This window comes from Typopeltis vanoorti, chromosome 9, assembly GCF_054136105.1.
Source record: "Typopeltis vanoorti isolate ZY-2024b chromosome 9, IOZ_Tvanoo_1.0, whole genome shotgun sequence".
Classification (NCBI taxonomy): Eukaryota; Metazoa; Arthropoda; class Arachnida; order Uropygi; family Thelyphonidae; genus Typopeltis; species Typopeltis vanoorti.
The window spans coordinates 97213514-97240476 of record NC_143557.1 but is presented as its reverse complement, the minus strand read 5'-3'; the positions used below and the strand labels follow the sequence as shown (position 1 = coordinate 97240476).

The 26963-nt window shown below is 33.9% G+C and overlaps 1 protein-coding gene across 1 annotated transcript; it reads right to left on the bottom strand.

The window, feature by feature from the left end:
- Positions 1–542: 542 nt before the first annotated feature.
- On the bottom strand, positions 543–10957 carry LOC150103279 (uncharacterized). The gene is made up of 3 exons (XM_090398436.1): positions 10855–10957; positions 3992–4047; positions 543–953 (listed from the first exon to the last, which is right to left on the bottom strand). The coding sequence occupies exons 1-3, from the start codon at positions 10955–10957 to the stop codon at positions 543–545; spliced, it is 570 nt and encodes a 189-aa protein (XP_090254562.1).
- Between the last annotated feature and the right edge of the window lie 16006 nt (positions 10958–26963).

Genomic DNA, 26963 nt, shown 5'->3' with positions numbered 1-26963 from the left:
TTTTTTTTTTCTTTATTGTTGCAACTTCCATCATATGATATTTTCAATTTTATAGATGTAGATAACTAAAAGGTGTGTTTTAAAATTTTAATTTTAATTAAATATATAGAAATAATCTTAAAAATTATTGTAAAAATAAATTAAAGGATACTGTTTCAATTTAATTTCTAATAGAAAATGATATATTGAGCAATGAAAGTCTGAGTTCGAAACCTCTAATCTTAGTTTGTGTTGTGTACATTAGAAAAACAAAAATAACAACAAGCTACATTTGAAACAAAACTTTATTCGGCTTGACTTGAAGTTCATTTTGACAACGTAGATCCCCCGCTGTTCTAAAACACATGGAAACTATGGCAACACTCGATAGGAAAAATGAATGGATCGAATTATGACTGTACAAGACATCCCAACTGAGAAAAATCCCCAAGTACTCCAGAAATCCCATAATTCGACTAGTAACTGATGACGTCACCGATATTCACAATGCCACTCAATAAAAAAAAAAAAAAAAAGAAGAGATTTCACAAGAACGATTCATTCTAAGGTCCTTCTACTTCGGGATAATGGACTTCTCTGTCTCTATTTGCTGGGATGAGAGGGTCGGCCTTCTGAATATCTTGATCTGCCAGGAAGTAGATATTGGGATCGCCAGCCAGGAGATTGGCATTCAAATAATAGAAGTCGCGAGCATTTTCGCAGGGTACGGCATCTTCAGGATGGGCACAAGTGAACGATAACTGGTTGAACACGGTCTGGTTACCGCACATGAAGCTCCATTGGTAGTTTTCGTGTTTGCCATTCTCGAAGATAGCTGTGTGGCATACGTGGAAGATCTGGCAGTTATTATCCATGTCGGCATAGTAGCCATCACTGAAACAGTTGAAGGTACTTCGAATTGGACCTACTATTAGTTCGGCACCATATGGAAGTGCATATGCCTCGCGTTTTGCCTAAGATAAAATAAATAATACGAATTTAAATTCCATTTTCGAATAGGAAAGAGAAGATCTGGAAGAGATAAAGATAAGTAAGAGTTGAAAAGCGTAATAAAAAAAGTATAATAAAAAAAAACAGTTTATATAAAGTACAAAAGATGTAATGTAAAATGCATTAAAGTTATTTGAGTAGAATTACTATTTTTAATATTTGTATAATTTTAAAAACATTTTAAATTGCGTATGAAGATTTGTGAACTTTTTACGTGAGATATGAATTGCGTAGTTTGGTGTGACTACTGGGTGTGAGACTACTTATTGGAGGCCTAGGTAACAAAATAGTTTTTCAATGTTTAGTCTCCATTACCGGATTTTTAAATCACGTAAAAATATTAAATAAATTCAATAATAAAATAGACCCATGCACAATACTAATGTGTTACAGTTTTAAAAGATTCTCCATAACTCATTCGGTATAGACGGAGCTCATTGGTCGGAAAGACCTGGATTCGATTCCCGTCTATGACGTGTGGAACCTTTATGGTCTCTTTCCACTAAAGGTGACTTAGCTGGTCATATAATGAGGAATTATATATATATATATATATATATATATATATATATATATATATATATATATATATATATATATATATATATATATATAATTCCTCATTAGGAGGACTCAACTCGTCACCCAATGGGACAGGGGAGAAGGGTGGGTACCCAATACGAATAAATAGTTTTAATGAATTTGAAATTACACACCCGTGTATTTTACGGAAAGTATAACAAAAAAAAAAAAAAAAAACGTGACATACGTTATTTCAAACACGCTCATACCATTTTTTTTTCTTTGAGGAGATGAACTGAATCCTTAACTCTTTATCCCTTCATTTGATTGAAGAACATGTATAGATGGAGTGTTATTGAGCTAAAAACTCTAGTCATGGCTAGGTAAAGGCAACAGCAGAGCCTCAGTTAAAACTTCTTTGTCTACAACATTACCATCTATTACTCTGGGTACCACTAATCAACTCTCCCGCTCATACCATTGTTAACTTTGGTAGCTGGATGGATCTCAATCCCTTGGATTGCAATTCTCTAAGAAGTTTGGTTAATTTCATATAAGAGATTATCGAGCACTTCCTTATAAGGACTGGCTTAAAGGGGCGAAACAAGAATGCCTTTCATATTCCCCGTTGTCAGTAGAGGAGAGTGTAGGGATGAGATGTTATTGAGCTATAAAGCTCTGATCATGGCAAGAGGGTAACAGCAATATCCGAGCCACAGTTAGAACTTCATTGGCTACAGCAATGATATCCATTATCCTCTCTGGGTACCCATTTTAGTCGCCTCGTACGACATGCATGCGCTACATTGGTGCTATTCTTATCCCGAAAACCACATGGGGATCGAGCACTTCCTTATAATTATAAAGACTGGCTTAAAGGGGCGAAGCAAGAATTCTTTTTATCTTTCCCGTTATCTGTAGAGGACAGTGTAGGGATAAGGTGTTATTGAGCTATATATATATATATATATATATATATAAAGCTCTGATCATGACAAGAGGGTAACAGCAACAGCCAAGCCTCAGTTAGAACTTCATTGGCTACAGCATTGCCATCCATTACCCTCCAAGGGTATTAATCACCGTATCTCACAGTCGATTCCCGGATCGAACACTTCTTATATATAGTCCTTATAAGGACTGGCTTAAAGGGGCGAAACAAGAATACTTTTCATCTTCCCCGTTATTTGTAGAGGACAGTGTAGGGACAAGGTGTTATTGAGCTATTAAATCTCTGATCATGGCAGGAGGGTAACAGCAATAACTCAGCCTCAGTTAAAACTTCATTGGCTACAGCATTGCCGTCCATTACCTTCCAAGGGTATTAATCACCGCATCTCACGGTCGATTCTCCTTCTCCCGGAAGTCCTAAAAAGGAACCATGGGAAATATTTTAAAGGCAATTAAAATGGAAAAATATTGATGCCTTTAAATATTTACAAATATAATCTAACATACTCATTTCTACTAAAAATGATTTCATTACTTCTTTACTATTGATAAATTGCTGTAGATTTTATAACGAATTATAACAAATTTCGCAACGCAAACGTAATTCTAAATATAATTGTTTCTCTGATGAATGACGAAGTCCAACGTAGTAGTTCCAATTATAATAGAATGGTACCAGATAACTTGTAATATAAACTTGTAATATTATGGTACCAGATTACAAGTAATCTGGTACCATGATCTGGAAAAAATCATCATAATAGAGTATAAACGTTGTGAATAACACCAAAATTTTAGCAGTTTTAATATTTGAAATGACATAAACAATAAAATTGCGATTATGCTTCTCAAATTAGGACATATGAAATCCTATATGCAGTCATCAAGTAAATAACATTTAGCAATTACGAAATAGATCAAAGGTTGGAAATCATTCTGTGGATCAATAACCACATCCGGGACTCTAAAGATGTTTGAAATATGTAGGTTAAGGCGGGATAACCGGAACGCCACGAATTTTGTTCTGTGGAGAACAATAAACGTTTTAAAATATATGATTTAAAAATATACGTTTTTCTAGAACGTGATTGTAGAAAAACATAGAATCTAGACTAGGAGCAGAAGCATATAATTTAACATTAATGAGTAGATCAGCATAGCGTTAATGCTTCTTGCTATGACTGCAATTGTACTGAATTTTGGAAACTTAGCTTTATAAAGCAGCGATATATTATTCTAGTTAGTTTAAGGATTATGACTGTTCTCGATGGGTAGTTTTTATTTGCATGAAGTTTTCAAATGAATATACTTAAAGAAAGAAAAAAAAGCTAATAATTTGATAATTTTTATATTATAACAGCTAATACATGAAATAATTCAATAAATAATTTAAATTACTAATATACGTAATAAAGTTATTAAAAAGGTGTGCATTGTTTGATTGATATAATTTTAGATTTTTAAAAAAAAATTAACGAAGATGTAGTATTTTTTATAAAAATTTTAAATTAAAAATAATATTTCTTACCCGACTTGGAGAACCGTCATGAGGAGCAGCCTGGACATTGGCAAATATCATGCACACTATAAAAAAAATAGTAACTCACCACAATGAAGAAAATTATAAACTGATTTGTAAATAAGAAATTGAAATCTAAGGCCGACTATATTAAATGCTGATACTGAAGGCAGTTATAGAGATCATTTAGAAATAGCTACAATAGTTACTTATTATAACTTATAAGGACTGGCTTAAAGGGGCGAAGCAAGAATGCTTTTCATATTCCCCGTTATCTGTAGCGGACAATGTAGGGATAAGGTTATTGAGCTATTATTAAAGCTCTGATCATGGCAGGAGGGTAACAGCAATAGCCGAGCCTCAGTTAGAGCTTCATTAGCTACAGTATTGCTAACCATTACCTTCCAAAGGTATTGGATTGAATGAATCAATCACCGCAGCTCACGGTCGATTGATTCCTGATTCTACAATAGTTACAAATATTCACCTAATTTAAATATATCAGGTAATAAAATTATAAAAAGGTGTATTTTTTATACATGGAATTATTTTTTATTATTTAATATATTTATGTAAAAAATAAATAATATTCCAAACTGTTAAAGAAATAAATTTTTTCTTTTATTTTAAATTACATCTAATGAATGTTTTAATGCTAGAAAACTAACTACTTTAGGTTTTACAGCAGTGACCGACCGCTATTTATTTGGTTGCATCGGTTGAATTTATTATTATTATTATTGTTGTTGTTGTTGTTGTTGTTGTTGCTGTTCACAATTAATTAATTGTAAAATTACATAAAGTACAGGGTGTTCGGGATAAATTTGACATATTTATAATTAATTATATTTTTCCGTAAGTTACATGTATTAACACACACTTCTCTTCATTTAAAAGTTTGGACCCTTCTTCATTCATATACAAGATGTCAGAAAGGATGGATAGCTGGAACCCACCTGAATCATGGAAGAGAATAACTTGTATCATGATGATTCGTGCCCGCCATCAAAATAAGGATATTACGACTGCTGCCCAATGCTCCCTGAATACAGTAAAAACAATCAGGCATGAACTAGAGACTTGCAATGGTGACTACGAGGATGTAGCAAGAAGAAAGATCCCTAGCAGACGATCTGATTGCGTTCGTACAGCAGAATTCCTCGCAAATCTGCAGGAACAGGTGTTGAAGAACCCTGGCATTGGAATTCGGGCTTTGTTCGTGGAGTTGCTAACTGTAGTCAAGCCCTGGATAACAAGGGTAGGCAATGGTAGGCCGTATGTATGGCAGCAGGATTCGGCCCCTTGCCACACCTCTGGGAAAAGTCAAAAATGGTTGTCTGAAAATTTCTACGACTTCACTAGTCCAAATGTTTGGCCTCCAAACTCCCCAGACCTTAACCCCATGGATTATTTTGTATGGGGCGCAGTTGAAAAAGACACCAATCGCACTTCCAGTAATACAAAAGCCCAGTTAATGGATAAAATTAAAACAGTTTTTGCGGCCATTCCCAGGGAGACTGTAGCATCAGCTTGTTCGAGGTTCCGAAGGAATTGAAGCTGTGATCGATGCTAATGGTGGTTATTTTGAGTAAATCTTGTTGATAGTATTGTAATTAACTCTGCCTGTAATGTTTTTTTGTCAATTCATTAAATTTAATAGATACAAAGAAGATTTTCTTTTTCCTTACGAAACTGTCAAATTTATCCCGAACACCCTGTACATATAAAATCTCATGAATTAAGAAATCTTCTATTCGTTATTTAATAAAAATTTCTCTTTTTATTAATTTGAATTAAAATTTTAAATTAAATGACATTAAAAGTTTAATAAAGCTATAATTTTAAATTCAAATATGTTGCACATTTTTTAAAGTTAACTTAAAATTTAACTCGTTCTAGTTCACAATGTATAAATAAAATTGAGGAGCTCAAGGATCTTCCTCAGTCATAGCCAAGTTAGCCGGTCTCGGGAATGGACAGCAGGTTTTTTTCCACAGTTTATCTGGGGTTTTTCAAGCAGGCAAACCGACCCCGTGAACGCACGCGAATTACAGTCATGAATATCGCACTTAGGGGATACAGCAGAGGAGTGGCGAACCGGCTGCATTAATACGCCAGAAAACCCTCATTGGGAGGGGACCAACCCGTCCTAGACGGAGGAGAAGGATAGGATAGGATAAAATAGTACTAAAAATCGTTGACGATATGTTTTGAGCCAATGTGAACGTCAACGTATTCTGGCGACTGATGGCTGGATCGCTATCGGAGGATTTAATATCCACTGTGAGCATCTTTAACTTTGAATTTCTAGATTATTTTCGAAATGTTTGCTAAAGAATCCGATGATGCTGGAATAGACAAAGTCTATTTACCATATTTCATGGTTTGAAATTATCCGTGACTACATTATGCTGAAAAAAATGATACAACTAGAATTTGCTGACATATGACCAAAAGTTCTTTGCTTGAGTTGTAGCGCGCGCGCCGCTATTGGAGGCTTTCATTGGGGTTTCGAAAATTTGTTGAGTTCAAAAAAAGAAACGTAGACATCTCCTTGGGGTGTTGCGAACACAAGTGTTATGCAAAATCATTCCTTGGTTACACTCGAACTAAATGATAACATCTAATGATGTTTACTATCAGAAGTGTTACATCATAATATGTTAAGGTTAAGAAAAATCCGGGTTGAATCTATGCACTTGGGAACAGGGATTGGCATTGCTTTGTTCTTATTATACTTGCAACAATGTGTACATATAAATGCAATCAACATGCACGGGCACACACAATCACATACACAAAACATCTTCACAACTCCATCATCACAGTAACAGTTACTCTCTTTATCCTGTGAAAGGAGTGACAGGTTTCCTATAGATTGTTTCACCAAGGATTGTTCACCCTGATAACTTTTTATAAATCTTCTTGTATAATCCAAAACCGGAATTGACACCTACGGCTTTGCCTGGAGCAAAGTCATTGGACTGTCAGTAACGAAATGCAAAAAAAAAAAAAAGGTCGAACAAGTTCATGTTCATGCTCCTTCCGAATAATGGTATAACCAGCATGACAATGACCCTATCACTAGATCCTGGATCCTGGATTCATTGATATTACATTCAAAACAAAACTGGTCGATTAGATTTGGGCCATTTGTTTCACTAACATGAACTGAACTACTGTTTGAAAGAATAGCTGATCTCTTCCATACGCTGATTATCCTTCTGGATCAAAGTCCGTTGAACTGTTGTATCAAGAGAAAGAAATCTTTAGAGAGCAAAGAATAGTGTCAGGAAACCATTTTTTCAGGCTTTATTCTTAATTTCTTCGTACATCTTTTATGTATATTTAGAGAGTAGCAAGTAAAGAACAATACGTAGACATCATTACTAGATAAACAGCATACATTTCTAGACCATTGAAAGATAACACGTCCATTTCTTTCCGATGGAAGATATTTCTGTACCTACCCTTTAATTTGTGAAATTTGCTTGGGGGAAAATCTTTCCCTTGCTTACAATTTTTATCCCTATAATATACATAATGCTTTCTTTTGCTGATGTTTTAGAAAAAATATAAATTATTTATAAATAAAATAGTTATTTTTCAAATCGAGTGATCAAAAATTAATGATTTCGAATTATTATCATACAATTCTGTAATGAAAACTACTTACCAAGAAACAAGAAGATTTCCATGGTGTCTGGTTCAGAATCCTGCGTAGTATTAAAACAAATAGTTAGCAATAACGTTTACCGAAAACTAAATTAATATAAATAACACTTTAATCGCTGCTTTGTTATATTCCAGACTATGTGTCTGAATTACCTATCAAGCAGCTATGCCATTATGTAAGAAGTAATGCAAGAAACAATGAATACAATACGTTGCACTTAGAATTTAATGTTCGTTGATATTTCAGTCAAAAGCGGTGGTGCCATTTAATTTAAAAGACGAGTTCTAATCCGGTCTAGTGCGCAAAAAATCTTAAAAAGAACTTTTAAATTGCATTAGCAGTTCTCAAATAGAGCAGAAGTTTTCCTCCCTGCAAATACAAACATACAAACTAGCCAAAGAACGCACATAATCGAAACCTTATTGCTTTAGGTAATAAACTGTATTTCTTTAGGTAATCTTAAACAAATATTCAACCAATCAACAGATTTTGTTTCCAACTTCAAACGAGTTTACGCAGTAGGTATTACCATACATATAACTATTTTAATTACTTATTATTAAAATGGTAAAAATTAACAAATGATAGCTTTTTAGATTTTCAAAAAAAAACATCAAAAATATTTTTGAAAAAGTAAAAATAATTGAACAAGAATGTAATATTTAAAACAAAAAAAAAAAAGCTTCGAATAATTTTGCGGGTGTCTTCAATGTTTATATTTTCCAGTCACAACAACACTACTCGATCATAGTTAAGTGGGAGGTGTCTGTGTTGTTACTCTTCTTAGAAAAGAGTTCTTCGACGAATGAGAAAAAAAAGAAAAGAAGCTTATACCCTTGAAAAGGTCACCATCATGTTTATTATAGTTGAGTCATTGTCCTGAATCCGTAATAATGCATGCGGACTTCATCTGCATACATTATTAATAGATTCCAGTGACATTGAAGGATGAACAAGAAAATTCTCTAATCAAAAAAGAAACACTGATCTGTTGAGAGAGAGAGAGAGAGAGAGAGAGAGAGAGAGAGAGAGAGAGAGAGAGAGAGAGAGAGAGAGAGAGTGGAGAAGAATTCCAACACTGACTCCAAAACTGATTTTAAGTATAGTTCTCTTTCGACAAAAGACGTGAGTTTCCATGACAACTCTGGTTGATTTGCAGTTAGATAAAATATTAGCTTGCGCAAGAGACATGGTTCGAGAGAACAGTAGTTATGCCTGTAATCTAAAGAGTTTTAGTCCTTAATTTGAAGAGTTGGATAGAAAACAATCATCCAAGTGAGCCATTAACATCAATTACCTAGCAAACGAAATGTTGGCTATCGTTTATAGTTTGGATAAGTGAATAGATCCGTCACTCTTAGTACTTTTTTTGTGTGTGTGTGTGTGTGTGTGTGTGTGTGTGTGTGTGTGTGTGTGTGTGTGTGTGTGTGTGTGTGTGTGTGTGTGTGTGTGTGTGTGTGTGTGTGTGTGTGTGTGTGTGTGTGTGTGTGTGTGTGTGTGTGTGTGTGTGTGTGTGTGTGTGTGTGTGTGTGTGTGAATAAAGCGGGTTTCCTAAAGAAGAGATGTTAATAAAATATTTTTACTTAGACATCAGAATCATTTTTAAAAAAATGATAATGAGAGGTGTTTATGTTTAATTGTTAATAAAATTATGCTCAAGGATTTGTTTCTATTGTATGTTGGGCAGGATGAAAAGTTGAGTTGCGTACAGTGTGAGACTAACAAGTTCCTCGAGTTCTACATGGAATTCGAACCAATACCTTTCCAAGTGAAGGATAAATGTTGTGTCATCCTGGAGACTGCGCAGCGGCCGTTACTCTGGATGACAGAGGGAGTTAAATATCGGAAAGGACGAAAGATCAGATTTGAAAAGTAGAAATTTGGTCAGAAAAAGGTGTATGTATAAGTCATTCCAGAAAATTCGTAAAATACCAAAGATTTTTGGAGAAAAAGCAAAGCAAACAATGGTAAAATCTCTACTATATTCACCAGATATGTGTCATCTGACGCTTTTCTCTTTTTTCTGCCATCTCCCGAAAATGTGCCAACTAGCAAAGTACTACCAAATATTTAAAATAACTTCACTTGACAAAAAAAAAGTGACATCCACCATTGTTTCCTAAATGGAGTAAACTTTAAAAGTCATTCAAGTAAATTTTATTTCAAACATTAATTAGGTCGTTTTAGTAACCTTGTTTTCATATTTCACATACACACACACAGCAATTTGGTTTAATTAAATATGCAATTCAGAAAATGTGAAACGCATATTTAATTAATCAATTAAACTTTCTATTTGATTAAAGAAGTTTTCTGTAAGCTTTGAGATATAATTTAATAGATGGGAAATATTCTCAGTAAAAGTCTCCAGAAGCTGGAAAAATTGTAAACGTACAAAGATATCTCCCAGAGAGAGAGAGAGAGAGAGACAGAGCAAAAATCGAAGGGCGTCTTGAAATGTGAGTTGTAAAGACATTCTGTCAATCGAAACCAGCTGGATGCTAAAGGAACATTGCAAACGGTGTCGCAAACTCATGTCACACAACAAACTGTACTGTTGCATGGCTAAGGTCAATGTAGTTGACCAGACAGTCTCCACCCATATCAGTGGAAAGTGTCACGGTGGGCGGATATATGTTGCTCTAGTTAAAGGAAACGCGTCTGGGTGGTCTCGACTTTATGTACACGTTAAAAGACTTATCATAACGTAAGGAAATGTGAACCGAACTTGCTAACGACTTATGAGAAATAGAGCCGAGAGAGGGTCTTAGATATGAAGGTGATGCTAAAAGACGTCAACTGATCCTTCCTAAAAAAAAATCGTCTGAAGGGTATGCTGGAAGTGCATTGTCTGTCTTAGTTTACTAATTTCCTGGTACACTCCTAGCAGGTCACCTAAGACAACACCTTAAGACTTTCGTTACTGAACTAAGAAACTCAAATAAAGGAGCTTACCTTTACACAGGTGTCCACTTGCCGAACTGTGGCCCGCCTCTCAGGGTCGATTATATATAGACGCTCGTGGCATTCGTCTCGATAGGTTATTAAGTTGTCGGGGCACGTTCTTATTCCCCACTTACCCTACCCCTTTTCTTCACGTGACGTGGTCAGCAGCTAATTAGTTGGCTGTTGATCTACCGTTCACCTCCAGGGTGTGATGCATGGACTACACTGGCGAAGGTGACCTTGCTCTTACCGTTGACCTCGATGCTACAGACCCCTTTCGATGGCAACGGTCGAGGACGGACGCAAGTGTGGTGGAGTCTGTTGACCTGTGTGAAATCCTGGGCTTGTGACATTGTTGATCGATGTCGAGAATGTAGCTCTGCCTACAGACATGGCGGGTTCTTCACCACGCTGTGGTTGAATAATCGCGCACTTCCCCCCCACCATATCCCCCACTCCCCTCCTCTATTTCCCTCGCGTCGGATTAAGAAGCATCTTAAATAATCGTGATCTGTACCCTGTGGGACCTTCTCTATATCGTACGCACGCAAGAACGTGGATCGGCGATTTGCGAAACTCCGTTTATAAGAACAATAACGGATGAGAGATTTTGATCACTTGGTCAAAAAGAGAAAGAGAGAGATAACGGACGTTTAACCTTGGAGATGTGAATGATTGCTCTCCCGGATACAGGATAGCATAACTTCACACCTGCTATCACATTGTTCAAGTTCTTTGATAACTCCACCCCTTGGTTCCGAATGGTATCTTGCTTTTCTCTTTGAAGCTACGGAACTTTTAGAATGTAACGGAAAACAAGAGATATTTTAGATCTGTGGTAAGAAGAAATGAGATCCTAGACATGTGGGATGTTTATTGGTATTTTGAGAAGTGGTCATTGTCCATATAACGTGTACAGCTTGCGTATCATAAGCGACTTAGCTGTAAGAACGAGTCTTAAAGAAAAGTCATGTAAGCTGACCTTCACACGTTCTGGTGTGGTTGAACTGTGCGCTTGGGAATCTCAAATAAGAAGTAGCGTGACGAACAGTAAGGAGTCTTACAGACGATGGTGTAAAACGAAAAAAAAAAAAAATCTAAAGCGCATTATCTATTTGTGTATTCCTCACCTTGGATATGTGCTCTTGTCGGAATATTAAAGTTGGAAATTTCAAAAATAAGCGAAGACATCATGACAGATGCTCACAACCTATGTCTCTAGTCATTACCAAACCCATAAGTTCTCGACAAGAAGTGATTATAATTGCTAATTATTTCCAATGCCAGTCTTTTCTCTTTTACATTTACTGCACATAGTAGTTTAGAGTCCTACACTGTGTTTTAAAAATTATTAGGATTCCAGTGTTTCAGAAATCTTTATTTTAATTTTAATGATTGTTCATTAAAATATTTTCCAAACTGATGAGATTCTTGATACGAAGTCAGTGTTTATTTTCTAGGGTACAACGAAGTCGGTTCAAATCATAAAAGCATTTCTACCCATAATCCATTGTTAATTCTACTTAACAGATAGGACGATACATTGTCAAATAACGTTCTCCTGGATGTGTTCCATACCTTTACACGTCTCTCTGATTTGAAGAGTGTGTATGGTGATTCATCATTACACCATAGCTTTTCAACGATTTTCTATACTAGCCACATAATTTAATCTGAGTGATACTTTTTTTGCGAGTACATACCAACCTTTTTCATATAAATAGAAGCCACGAAGTTCAGTAAGAAGGTAATATGGGAACAGGTCTTTACAGCTGTGGATGACATCAGCGACTGACTGAGAGAATCCATTCCCGCACAGCTCATAACTTTTTTTTGAGACATTCTCCCATACTTTATCATCAGTTTAGGTCGTCTTTCCTGCTATGCTTAACGGTCTTTCACTATCATGTTTTGATCTCTTAATGATGCCAGCCAGTTGACCTCGGATGTGCTAATTATGCTGCATTTGTACAACATGATTGATATGACAGTTAATGATAATTCCTAGCTAGAAGTCAGTTAACTGAGAATAACATTCATTGTATACACATTACGACAATTATTTAGCATGCATACCTTGAATTTAGAATGCCCAGCGTAGTCGCGAGAATGACGCTCCATTTGCTATTTAGTCAGGACGCGAAGAATCTTGAAAGGTTGAAAAGCCTTAAAGATTTCTAACACTGGAGGTAAGCTGGCAGGGCTTCCCTCCCCCCTCATTTACTCAGAACTGGGAATGATGTTAAAAAATTCCACCACTTTCAAGATCTTGCCGCTGACTAAACATGGATGCCATCTATTTGGAACTATTTCTTGAGAAGCTGTGCTGAATCGTTTCAATTGTCCTTGTGGGTCTTTTTTGGAGATAGTTTACATGCGACCTGGATGCTTCTTAAGATTCTAAAGAAATCTGATTCAAATGAATTCTTTAAAACAAAAGTGAAACGTCTCAGAGTACGGAATCAAAGGTTTCATGCTGCACCATCCAAATAGGATCGTTGGGGTAGAGGAAACTTTCCTGTTCACTTTTCTTGAAAACGCCACCGTAAGATTTCCAAATGAATGTATCTGTAGCTTATAGACTCATCTCGTTTTACTGTTGTGGAAAATAGATTTGTAGCAGATCCTTCCTCTGATGGATTGTTCTAGGCTTATTTCAACAAGGCTACAAATCCATGTATGCTTTATCAGATAGCAAATTAGTGCCACATTCGATGTAGGCCGATGTTCGTCCGAACACCGGTCTAATATCATGTTCGGAGGACCATGATATTAGACGGGTGGTTATAATTCATTGTTGTTTGAGTATCTATCCTTCTATGTAGATCAGCTATTTTATTCATATATTTATACGATTCCTTTTTAGGAAGAGCATAGCTGATCAATATAGATGGCTTGGTTGGCTGCATGGTTAGTATACTTGCTCTCCAAAGTATAGGCTGTGGTTCAAATTTCGCTGTGAGCATTGATATTGGTGAATGTCTTTAGGTCGGATATAATTTACAAAACAAAACTGATACAAAAAATAGGAGAGACGTTCATAAAGTACTGTTTCCCCCATTCTGGATAGCTTCCCATTCAAAAAAAACAATATGTTAGTGAAATAAAGAAAAAAAGGTAGTTGGAAGCCGCTATTTTATTTTTGTACATCATATCTGAACACAATCTCATCTTAACGGCTATCGAACAGATCGGATTAACATTGTAGAACATCCTTCTTGCAGTTCCCGGACTTCGTTAAACTATACAGGGTGTTCGGGATAAATTTGACATATTTATAATTAATTATATTTTTCCGTAAGTTACATGTATTAACACACACTTCTCTTCATTTGAAAGTTTGGACCCTTCTTCATTCATATACAAGATGTCAGAAAGGATGGATAGCTGGAACCCACCTGAATCATGGAAGAGAATAACTTGTATCATGATGATTCGTGCCCGCCATCAAAATAAGGATATTACGACTGCTGCCCAATGCTCCCTGAATACAGTAAAAACAATCAGGCATGAACTAGAGACTTGCAATGGTGACTACGAGGATGTAGCAAGAAGAAAGATCCCTAGCAGACGATCTGATTGCATTCGTACAGCAGAATTCCTCGCAAATCTGCAGGAACAGGTGTTGAAGAACCCTGGCATTGGAATTCGGGCTTTGTTCGTGGAGTTGCTAACTGTAGTCAAGCCCTGGATAACAAGGGTAGCCAATGGTAGGCCGTATGTATGGCAGCAGGATTCGGCCCCTTGCCACACCTCTGGGAAAAGTCAAAAATGGTTGTCTGAAAATTTCTACGACTTCACCAGTCCAAATGTTTGGCCTCCAAACTCCCCAGACCTTAACCCCATGGATTATTTTGTATGGGGCGCAGTTGAAAAAGACACCAATCGCACTTCCAGTAATACAAAAGCCCAGTTAATGGATAAAATTAAAACAGTTTTTGCGGCCCTTCCCAGGGAGACTGTAGCATCAGCTTGTTCGAGGTTCCGAAGCAGAATTGAAGCTGTGATCGATGCTAATGGTGGTTATTTTGAGTAAATCTTGTTGATAGTATTGTAATTAACTCTGCCTGTAATGTTTTTTTGTCAATTCATTAAATTTAATAGATACAAAGAAGATTTTCTTTTTCCTTACGAAACTGTCAAATTTATCCCGAACACCCTGTACTTGTTTATTTCGTAAGGTGAAGACACATCTCGAAGCAATCATCTTGAAAATGACGAACAAGTGAAAGCAAAAGTGAGAAAATGGTTTGGAAAACAACGTGAAGAATTTTACTATTGCTTGTTTACGTGGCCGGAGAAAATGTATTCTAAGGGAGGAGAATGTTGAGAAACAGTGTAGGAAAATAAAGTAGAGATTTCAAACAATCTTTTTTTTTTTTTTTTAATTTCACTTACATATTTCTGTTGCGTGGTGAGCAATCACAATGGAGACATTACTTCGTACTTAGGAAGTTGTTGAAAAGAAAATCAAAGCAATGGATAACTAAGAACTCATTTCAAATAATTCAAGCGTATACTTTAATGTACCAAAGGGAATGTGTAACATATAAGAATATTTATTCGTTTAGTTACATTACTTTACGTTTAGTTAATTTACTTCTATGAAGTGAAGTCTATTGGCTCTTTATCTCAGTAATTTATTCATTTAGTTTTTTTAAAAACAATGCCAAAACAAGACAACTTTTGACGCATTCAATTTTGAAATTTTGCTAAAAAGTTGCTCAAAAAAAGGTTCCATGTTGATCTCTAGAGAAGGGTATCCAGATTATGTAAAAGTACTGTACAAAAATAAATAAATAATAATAATAATAAATCATTAGCAAAACAAGTGTTCTCTGCCAGGTTGGTAGCAAAACGACCCAGAGGAAGACCAAGATATAGGTGGATTGACTTTAGACGATAGAAATATAAGATCTGATAATGTTGGAGTGTTGACAAGTAACAGACTGATTTGGAGGAAAATTGTAGATAGGAAATTAATAATGATGTAATTTTTTCATGTAGTACTATCATATCCTGTACACCCCTTGAGGGTACATGGCAGGAATTTGATGATGATGATGATGATGATGAATAATAAATCAATATTTCCCATAAAGAGATAACAAAGATCATCTGACCTTTTTTTTTTAATTAATTCGGATTATAAAAGTCTTGCAGTTCTCTTTGTATAAATGCTCCGTAAGGAATATACGAGGTAAGAAATAATCCCGTGCAGGAGTTTGGCTCGTTCCAAGTGGTCTGTATTTAATAAAGATGACACGTTGAGCTAAGCCAGACTGCCCAGGTTCATAGTTCCGGATATGAGATTTATGTTCTTCACGGCGGACAGCTGCACATCTTGATTGTCCGAAGCATGACAAGTCACAGGAATAAGGAATCCGCTATATAGCTGGAAAGCTGAGTGGTGGAAGCTTGTCTTTAGGTGAAGAAAGGAAGTTTGAATCTTCCTGACAGGACGAAAAGATACCATAATGCTGATAGGCCTTAGTTAGCAATATTACGCCAAGAATTGACACAATTTAATTCTTGGTGTAAAATGTCCCAGAACATAAATTATGAGTATGCTATAAAAAAGTCTTAATGATTCCGATTTTTAACTTAGATGATGGTGAGAAGTACCATGGATATAATGTTAGTGTGCGTTTCTTTTCGAAAAACTGAGAACTAAAAACTACCATCAGGCTGACAAAGAATCATTTAATCTACAAAGGCTAGCTGTTTTTTTTTTCTTTTCTCTCTCTCTCTCTTCTAGAATGAATTGGATTCTGGAATGAATCGTATTTATTTTTCAGACAAAGAGTTTTAAATCAGACATTCTCTTAAGGCATTCAGATACATTTGGTCTAAGTATAAGTATCTCTTTGGACTGATTTATTAATTTAATTAAACAGGATGCTATTAAAGTTCTTCATACGAACGCTATTAAAATTTTAAACTTTGCATTCGTTTCCAAGACAGTTTGAAGGAACATCAACACGAGTCCTTTTTCCCAAATCTAGAGTATGATAAAAATATATTGTCACATATTTGTAATATGGAATGGTTTACTGTCTGATTTACAATTATTTTCAAAAATATTAAAATTTGAATTATGTTCATTATTATTATTATGTTTTTATATAAATTGTTAAGAAACTAACTTTTTGGTAAATATTACTGTGTGTATCCCACTATCAGCAAGCAAACTGTGTTATGATTTTATTAAATTTTAGATGGATCATTTCGTTAAGTTGATTTTAATCCAATATATAGTCATTTTAAGTGGAGATTCATAGTATTCTGAAAACAAAATTAAAAACCAATACATAATAATTATTCCAAAGTATTAATTAAGTAGATTTTAGTTTTATTTATCTATATAATGATGGTAACAGGTTTTTTTTGTTCATAATGACTAAACCCCATTCTAAATTTTTGATGAATTTTAAATATATATAAAGCTATCGAGTTGCTTTTCGGTTTGGAAAACATTTGTGGAATCAATCGACCGTGAGATACGGTGATTGATTCATCCAATCCAATACCCTTGGAGGGTAATGGATGGCAATGCTGTAGCTAATGAAGTTCTAAGTGAGGCTCGGCTATTGCTGTTACCCTCGTGCCATGATCAGAGCTTTAATTGCTCAAAACACCTTATCCCTACACTGTCCTCTACAGATAACGGGGAAGATGAAAAGCATTCTTGCTTCGCCCCTTTAAGCCAGTCCTTATAAGGTTTTTCGGTTTGCTAAGATTAGTCAACTGTATATGGATAGGTTTTTTTCAGGATTAATATACTTGTTAGTACTGGAAATGAATCCCAGATATTACAAATCATTATCACTTTGGTTTTAGTAAAAAAAAATCCTTATTACATTATATCACTCTGGTTTTAGTAAAAAAAAAAATCCTTATTACATTATATCACTCTGGTTTTAGTTAAAAAAAATCCTTATTACATTGTATCACTCTGGTTTTAGTAAAAAAATCCTTATTACATTATAGCTTTATAAATATCTCCTTATTTTTAAAACATATGTTAATTATTGTATCATTCTGGTAAACGAGAGACAAAACATTCTTTTCAAAACTGTGCTTTTATTGCCACCTTCGTTAAAATATGTACAACACAAGCAAGCTTGACTATTTTCGGCAACCACCCCACATTACATTCACCGCAACCATTCCAATGACAGACAGGCATATGTATAGTAAATAGACAGCATTATACAAGCGCTAAATAAAAAGCATTATCCACAGACAGCGTACATAATACAAAACAAAAACTTCAACCAGGAAGTTGAACGAAATCATCGTAAGCGTTGTTCCTATATCTCGACGAACTTCTTTATGTGACTGAGACGGAGGGATATCTTCCGTAAGACTTGTGTTTACTGTCGGGCAATGAGCGCTCTAGCTCTTTCAATATCAGCATCAGTATGGAAGAATAGTTTGGGATCGCCAGCATTCACGTTGGCATTCAAATAGTAGAAATCTCGGGCACTTGCACATGGCACAGCTTCTTCTGGGAAAGCACAAGTGAAGGATAATTGGTTGAAGATGGTTTGGTTACCGCAGAGGAAACTGTACTGGAGAAGTTTTGCCTCACCGTCGGGTTCTACGGCTGTGTGGCAGACGTGGAAAATCTTGCAAGCATTGTCTATGTCAGCATAGTAACCATCATCTGGACAGGTAAAAGTAGTCTTGATAGAACCAACTAGAACTTCGGCACCATCGGGGAGTTCGTAAGCCTGACGTTTGGTCTTAAAAAGAAAAAGGGAAAAAAAAATTCGCTAACAAGTACTATATAGAAATAAAATGTATACTTTAATTGTATGTATAAAAAATCCTGCGCTAATTCCGTTCTCTTCTTTAAAATTCCAAATAAAATTATCGGATATTTCACCGCACGCTTAGCACTGATGATAGATAGAAACAATTTTTCAATACTCTCCTCTATTATTATTATTCTATTATTTATCTTATATGGTGTGTCGTTACAAATGACTGAATTATAAGTTATCTATTATATTATTAACATTTTAATTTTTTTTTTTCATTCAACATAAATTAATTACGCTATTTTGCAATTTAAATCTCTTGAATTATATAGAAAGGTAAATAAATATTAACAATTGTTTTAAAAAGTTACTTTATTGCATATTAAGTATTAATAAAAACCATCGGTTACTTCTAATAAAAAAGCAGTATGACACACTATTAATATTTCAACTTACCCTAGTAGGTACAGCAAAAGCTACCCCAAGGCAAACTGTAAAAAATGAAAATAAGCATAATTTAAAAGAAAAGCAAGATAGAAATTACGGTAATTTGTAAAATGATAGTATTATATCTAGGTTTGATGAGGCATGTTTGAGAAGTGCGTCATCTGGTGTCCAATGTAAGAACTATAGAATAAAGTAACTAAAACGAAGTTAGTTTATAAGAAAGGAATTGATAGAATTTTTATTTTATTTCAATTACTTTTATATTAATATTTAGCCTCTGCGAACAACTTTGATTAGCAGCATTTGGAGTGATCGATGCTTCAAATTATTCTGAGCATTAAGATGTGTGTAGCCTCTTTAAAGCTCATGAGCTAAGACAAGTTGCTTTTAAGCATGAAAGTCGTCCACTGACCGACTCCAGTAGCAGGAAAATATTCTCCCGCAGTCTTTGATGATGCTATTGCTGCAATACCATTTAATTTGCTTGACTCGTCTTGTTTGACCAGCTGGGAGGATGCCGCGAAAAAACGAGTTAGCGACGATAAAGGCCACATAAAATGCCGTAGGTCATAGACCCCAATTTTCCTTACAAATTTTAACCGACAGGATTGTTAAGCAGATGATAAACCTAGAAACATACTTTTCACTTCGACGAATAACTGGTGTGGGTAGAGAAATTATGTGAATCTTCTTTGCTGTAGACGTAATCGATTACCGATAAATGGTTATGAATAACGTCACTTTCTTACTCTCCATTACAATAAATTGATGAAATATTTATGAAATTTAAAAATTTACTTATGTTATTTATATATTTCCCTCTAGTAACAAATATATAATGGTGTCAACGCTAAATTTCTTTTCAAATAAAAAAATTATAAATATTTCTAAAATATATTAAAGAATTTTATGTAGTTATTTGTATGTTAATATGTTTTATAATTATAAAAGTTTTTATTGAATTAATAGGGTAATATTTAAAAAATCATGAATTACACATTAATAACATTCATTTTTATTGCGTGAACGGATGTCAGTATTTATAATTACATATTTATGTAAAATCATTTAGTCATTAGCTTATAGAATCATGGATGTAGAGATTATACTTAAATTACTTGTTATATATTGCTTTTAGATATTTAATGTATTGTATAAACTCATAAAGATAATAGACACTTTCATCGTCTTGTGTGAAACAACTATCTCTTCCTAATGGCTGTCTAAGTAGCGTAAAGAGTTCCATATTTGATCGCTAGGGAAAAATTTCCTCAACGGGAAACAAATAAAAACTAGAGAAGTCCAAACGTGGATAGGACTGATATAAAATTAATTATGTATACGAATTCCAACATTAAATTATATTCTAAAACATACGTTTATAACAGCAAAATGAAAGAAATATTATATAAATTAATGTATAAGGTTATTAATTACATAATATATAAAATACAATAACTTTTTAAGATTTATTTTAATACCAATTAATGGTAATATCGATACCAGCTCTTCGACAACAAATTGAAATAAAAGCGCTATACAAACCTGCTGCTCTAGTATTGCTGTGGCTTATATATGAGTTTAATATTTATGATATGTTCAGTACGCAGCATTTCTAAAATACGCTAATGATCTTTTGATATTTGGTATTAGTCTAACTTTTGAATAATAGAATAAAATTACTTACGTGCGAACACCAGAGTCCTCATGTTTTTCTGTTTATTGTGCTTTCTGTAAGAATAAAATATCATTTTATAGTACTGCTGTTGTGATCCAAATACATTTTATATTCTCGTGTCCTCTACTGAAATGTGAAGATGAAAAATGTATGGTACCGGAGGAAAAAAATAGAAATGAGATGAAAGTGAATTATTTTTACTTAGATAAGTATACTACTTAATAAATATATTTTCGGAAAAAAATCTTAAAAGCTTCAGCAAAATTATTCAAAATGATAGCTTCTGCATACAGTTTAGAATTTCTGAAGGAAAAAAGCTTTTTCTTAAATGAGTGCGTCAACCAAGTACAAACCCGAAGACACTCATAGTTTATCCAAGGTTTGAACTTTAATTCAGCACTCGAAAATTATCTTAGAGTTTATCTAACTTTCAGAAGACATCAGCTACTAAGCTTAAAGATAATTTAGCTTCCCATGAACTTGAATGATTGTGAATGTCTTTAGACAGTAGTTGCTTTTTATCCCATGGTGTAAGACTATACTTACTGCTTACTGTCTGAAAAAAAAAGTCTATTTGGTCTCTAAAGTAGGCTTTCTGGATTATCTAATCCTTAGCTTGAGCCTCTGTAGCTCACTTGGTTTTGACAGAGGAACCTTCAGCAGGCTTTTCAGTCAAAAGTGAGTCGGCTGGTCTGATAAGGAACTGGAAGGTTTTTCGTCCCTCAAAACAGATAAACCAGCCCCGTGAACACACATATCTATAGACATAAAATATTAACTGCTTGATGGAAGAGATTAGAGCCTTACCATCTTATCTTTGTACTGCACACCATGAATCTCAAGTAGAGATCTATAATACTCAACCTCCTGGATGGAGATGACACTTGACAGGACAGGAACCCTTAGCTCAGCAATGGTCATAATGTGCCGTAGGTTTACAGTCTTTTGTGGATGAGAAGAATGCACATAAAAAGGCAGATGCTTTACTGTAGGTTCAATTGGTATTTGAAACTAAGGATGAGGAGATAAAGTAAGATACAGAGACTAGTTTCATTATGGCCATCTGCAAGTCGGTTCGTCTGATTATATCAGATAAACAGATATGTGGAAGCACCACTAGCTTCAGATTATATGAACTAAAATGGCCAAGCCAAAATGAAATTCAACTGTTGCACCTTCCTGATTTTCTAATTATAAATAAATCTTATTATCGTTTTTCCATATCTAAATGTAAAATTAACTTACACTTCATTGAATATAAACAGTGAAAGGCTTCACCTAAAAAACGAACAAACAATATTAAATTTAACGATAGACTGTGGAACTATTGGGTCTTTGCCTTTTGTCCTAGCTCCTCTACAGCTAACAATAATTACGAAGGAAAGAAAGTAAATCTCTTAACGAAATATCGCAACTCTAAGAAAAGTCCTCATATACTAAAAGTCAATTAATTTCTCCCAAGCCAAGTTTCGTTAACTGGATATTTTAAACGAATCCAAAAACTGTATACGAAGTGAAATCTTAAGACGGTACCGTTAGAACGAAGAGAGAAGAGAAGAGATGGGAGAACATCTAAGAGGACTCACCTGGTCGACTACTGAGAGGTCCTGTGATCTAGGCCATAAGACGAACGATATTTATACTGAAGATGACCGGTATTAGCATGTGCCCACGTGGGATAGTCGCGTGCCTTGAACAGCAGCCAGTTAACACTACTACGATTAACTGGATTTTTTGATTTGTAAGGTATGTCACAATGGGGGGATCGCTGTGGAATAGAAATAACCTTATCACGGCTCTGCATCATTGTGAATGACCTCTGACCCGAAAAAGTGACCTAATCTGGTTGTTGATTTATCTTTTTTAGGTTACGCAGGGGTGTAGGAGCGTTTATTGTCTAGAGATGCGTTGATGATCCTGCTCCGTTTCTTCTTTACGCACGGGGCTCTAAGTGGGGATTACCTTGAAGTGCAGCCTTGATGTCATCTCATTATAAAACTGTAAAAAAGAGGAGTTCACGCGCCCCTTCGTGACCACATGACGACTGGACTTTACTAGTGTTTCTATATACTAGTACAACTAATAAATTCTGTTTGAATTCTTACCAACTTCTTCCCCTTATCTTTCGAAGATGTCATGTCGGAGATTCGTCGGTGGCCTCTTTCGTCACCTTCTTCCCCTCTCCCCCCCTTCTCCCTGGAAAATGCTTGCGGAAATATAACCAGATTTCTAATGGGGGAATAAATATGGGTGGGAAAAACTCCCCAGGCAGGTGAGAGAATCCCAATTAACATTATATACAGGATTAAGCGAGAGAGAAAGAAAGAGAGAGAGAGAGAGAGAGACGTGAGCCACATCAATCCTGTCTTAAAACACGCGGTTATAGTCTTTCCCCCGCCTCCCCCATATTCGGTATTTTTCAGCCAGCCGATGTTAAATGCGAACATCCCACTAAGGCTGAGGAAGATCAGCTGGGTGTAAAAAAAATATCATAATAATAATAATTAAACATTTTTTTATGCTTTGGGCTATAGGGCGCATTCCCGAGTAATTTAGAAATAATTGTTACACGAAAGCTACCGGTAGGGCTTCTATTCCGCACCTGTTGTTTTCCTCTGCGGTAAATGTGCGAAGAAGAATCTAAGCGAGAGCTGAGAAACCAATTGTCCTAATTTCACTATACATTTGCACTTTAAGTTGGAAACTGGAGGCACATACTTTATCACTTGAAAGCTCTTTAATGTCATTTTGGGGTAATTAGAGAAGTAATAGAGTACTTAATCTTGTTAGAGGAGTATAAAGCATTCTGTTTGATGATATGAACTGATATTGTCCTCGAAAATAAATGTCCCTATATTTTCGCGAGAAATATGAATATATTTACCTCTTTAATGATTAAACAATTACAGCTAACTGTAAAATGCCATGTCATTTTGCATTTCACATAAAAAAGTACCCAACACCTCTTGCAATAATATGTATTGCGTATTGAATAAATTCAATACTTTTACTTTGTTAATCATGTTTATAATGGCCTTACAGTATACACTTCTTCCGCTAGAGGGCAGTAGATTTCTTAGTACTTATAAGGACTGACTTAAAGGGACGAAGTAAGAATGCTTTTCATCTTCCCCGTTATCTGTAGAGGACAGTGTAGGATAAGGTGTTATTGAGCTATTAAAGCTCTGATCATGGCATGAGGGTAACAGCAATAGCCGAGCCTCAGTTAGAACTTGATTGGCTACAGCATTGCTTATCCATTACCCTAGAAGGGTATTAATCACCGCATCTCACGGTCCCAGTAGATTTCTTTTTATCAGTTATATTAATGATAAAATGCTATTATTGTAAACTTTATTATTAGTAAATCAATAATGTATGTGGAAATTTCAAAATTTCTATAGTTTGCAAATATATAGAGATAAGTTCGAAATGAAACAAATATCATTCTTGCTTGTTATTAAATTTTGAAACTGTTATCAAAATTTGATAGCAGTTTCAAAATTTTGAATTCAAATTTTTTTATAAATTAAAATTTGAATTCAAATTTTTTTTATAAATTAAAATTTCAATTCTAATTTTTTTTTATAAAAGTTGAAATTGTTTGGCATGTAAAAAAATTGTATTTTTTATTTTATTTATATTTAATTTATATATTTCATTTATATTTATATTAAAATCAATTTAATTTATTTTTTAGTTTATATTTATAGAAACATTTGTAATGAGACATGTAATGTTTTGTGATGTTAGAAGCTCGTAAAAATAAATAATTATTTTATTCACAGCAAAACTCATGTGTACAATGATAATACAGGCGCGAAAAGAACAACAAATAAATATAACTATAGAAATAAATTATTGGAAATTTCAATAATTTCAGTTTTTTCTGTATATATTTCCAAACTGAAATTTTTATTTATCTCTTTGCAAATATATAGAGATAAGTTGGAAATGAAACAAATATCATTCTTGCTTCTTCTTAAATATTAAATTATCAATTTGATAAAATTAAATGGTTAATTATTAAATTACAAATTGAGAAAGAAATAGCTTATAGAAGACACCATAATTATTTTATTATAATAAATTATATAACAGAAACAGATTGAAGCTGCTAACAAAATCTGAATTCAAATTTGAATTCAAATTTTTTTATTATAAATTAAAATTTCAATTCTAATTTTTTTTCATAAAAGTTGAAATTATTTGGAATGTAAAAAAATTGTATTTTTTATTTTATTTATATTTAATTTATATATTTCATTTATTTATATTTATATTAAAATCAATTTTATTTATTTTTTAGTTTATATTTAACTTTTATTGAAATTTGAATTCAAATTTTTTATAAAATTTGAAATTTTTATTTTATTTATATTTTATTCATATTTATATTAAAATCAAATTTTATTTATATTTAATTTATTTCTATAGTTATATTTATTTGTTGTTCTTTTCGCGCCTGTATTATCATTGTACATATGAGTTTTGCTGTGAATAAAATAATTATTTATTTTTAAGAGCTTCTAACATTACATGTCTCATTACAAATATTTCTATAAATCGTACTCCTGTTGTTTATCAAAACATGTATTTTGATAAATACATTTACAGGGTATCCGTCAATATAGACTCCATTCTGCTTTCTTAGACTTCACCTCTGTCCAGTGTTTGGTAAATCTTGTATTCCTGTTAGCAAACCTTTTATTGTTAGTGTGCTGGATAAATAGGGTCATCTCGTTAGGAAACCTCGTCAGCGGTAGTAGGATTCTTAGGTAACAGGACGAAATATGAGAGATCATATCAGGATTTGTACAGTCAAAAGAAGCACTAGCCATCCATAATTTTCCATAAGATCAGATACTTCAGCTGAAAAGTGGTCTCACATTGCGTTATTCGAACCTGTGTAATTTTTTTTTCTCATTTTGAGGAATAAGAATCATACCAAAAACAGAAAAGGATGACGTGATGTGAAAACCATTACATCACAACACTATCCTTATAGCCCTTATAAGGACTGGCTTAAAGAGGCGAAGCAAGAATGCTTTTCATCTTCCCCATTATCTGTAGAGGACAGTGTAAGGATAAGACGTTATTGAACTATTAAGGCTCTAATCATGGTAGGGGGTAACAGCAATAGCCGAGCCTCAGTAAGAACTTCATTGGCTACAGCATTGCCATCCATTACCCTCCAAGGGTATTAATTAATCATCACCACATCTCAGGGTGGATTCCTTTCATACCACCACAATACTATCGAGCTATTAAATATTAAATCTCTGATCATGGCAAGAGGGTAACAGCAATAGCCCAGCCTCAGTTAGAACTTCATTGGCATTCATTACCCTCCCACCACAATACTTCCACGCATGACCTTCTTTTAAATAACGTTATTATCATATTTTATTTTGGTGTCACTAATTATTATATTATTTTATTAGTATAGATAGTGATTTTATTATGTTTGTCGTAATTTTTTAATGTTATCTTTTGTTTTTCATGCTGTTCCTAACATTATATTATTATCTTCATTTACTTTTCGTTGCACTAATAATATTAATGATATGAAAAATAAATCCAATAATAATAATATCATAATGCCACTTTGTATAACGATAATTCTTTCTTTTTCCTGCTACTAATATTAATAAATAATATTAGTTTTGATTTAAAATAATAGTAACTTTAAATGAAATTATCACTGTTAAATTAATGATTATTAATTTCATACTAAAATTTCATACTAAAATTTCATACTTTTTATACTAAAATGTTTTATTAATTTTACAAAACACAACCACATCTTCTATCGTATTGTAAATCTCTCTCTCTTTCTCTCTCTCTCTCTCTCTCTTAATTAACATTACGACTGGTTTATAACCAGTTGGTGTCACTTTGATTAAGTGAACTTCACAGTGACCACTAGACCTTATTTATAATGTAAAAGCATGGGAAAATAATTAAAAGATAAATTATGGTCTCTGGTGAAAACACGATGAATTTCTGTCCATATAATTCGTTTCATTTGTGAAATTTCGCAGTTCACATTGCCCAAAATGTTAGTCAACATGGGCACCGGAAAAATTAGCTGATAACGTCAATGAGAAACTCGTAATAATTAAAATATTTGAGTGATCATCCATTTATTAAATACATAAAAGATGAATAAGTACTTACATGAAAACTCAGATTAATGAAATATAAGACATTTTAATGCTTAGCAAACGCTGAAATAAAACACTTAACAACTAATATTTAATCAATTTTTATATACTGTAGATGAGGAAAGCATACGAAAAGGCTTTCAGACTTTTAATAAAAATGTTGCATGAATAGTTGAAATCAAGTAAATGTTTTGAACGTTCAATAGTTATAAAATCAGCGTGTTCGTTTTTATATTTAAATTTTTTTCCTTAAAATTTAGTATGGAACACATTATTCGCTTTCCTTACCTTCATAGTATTT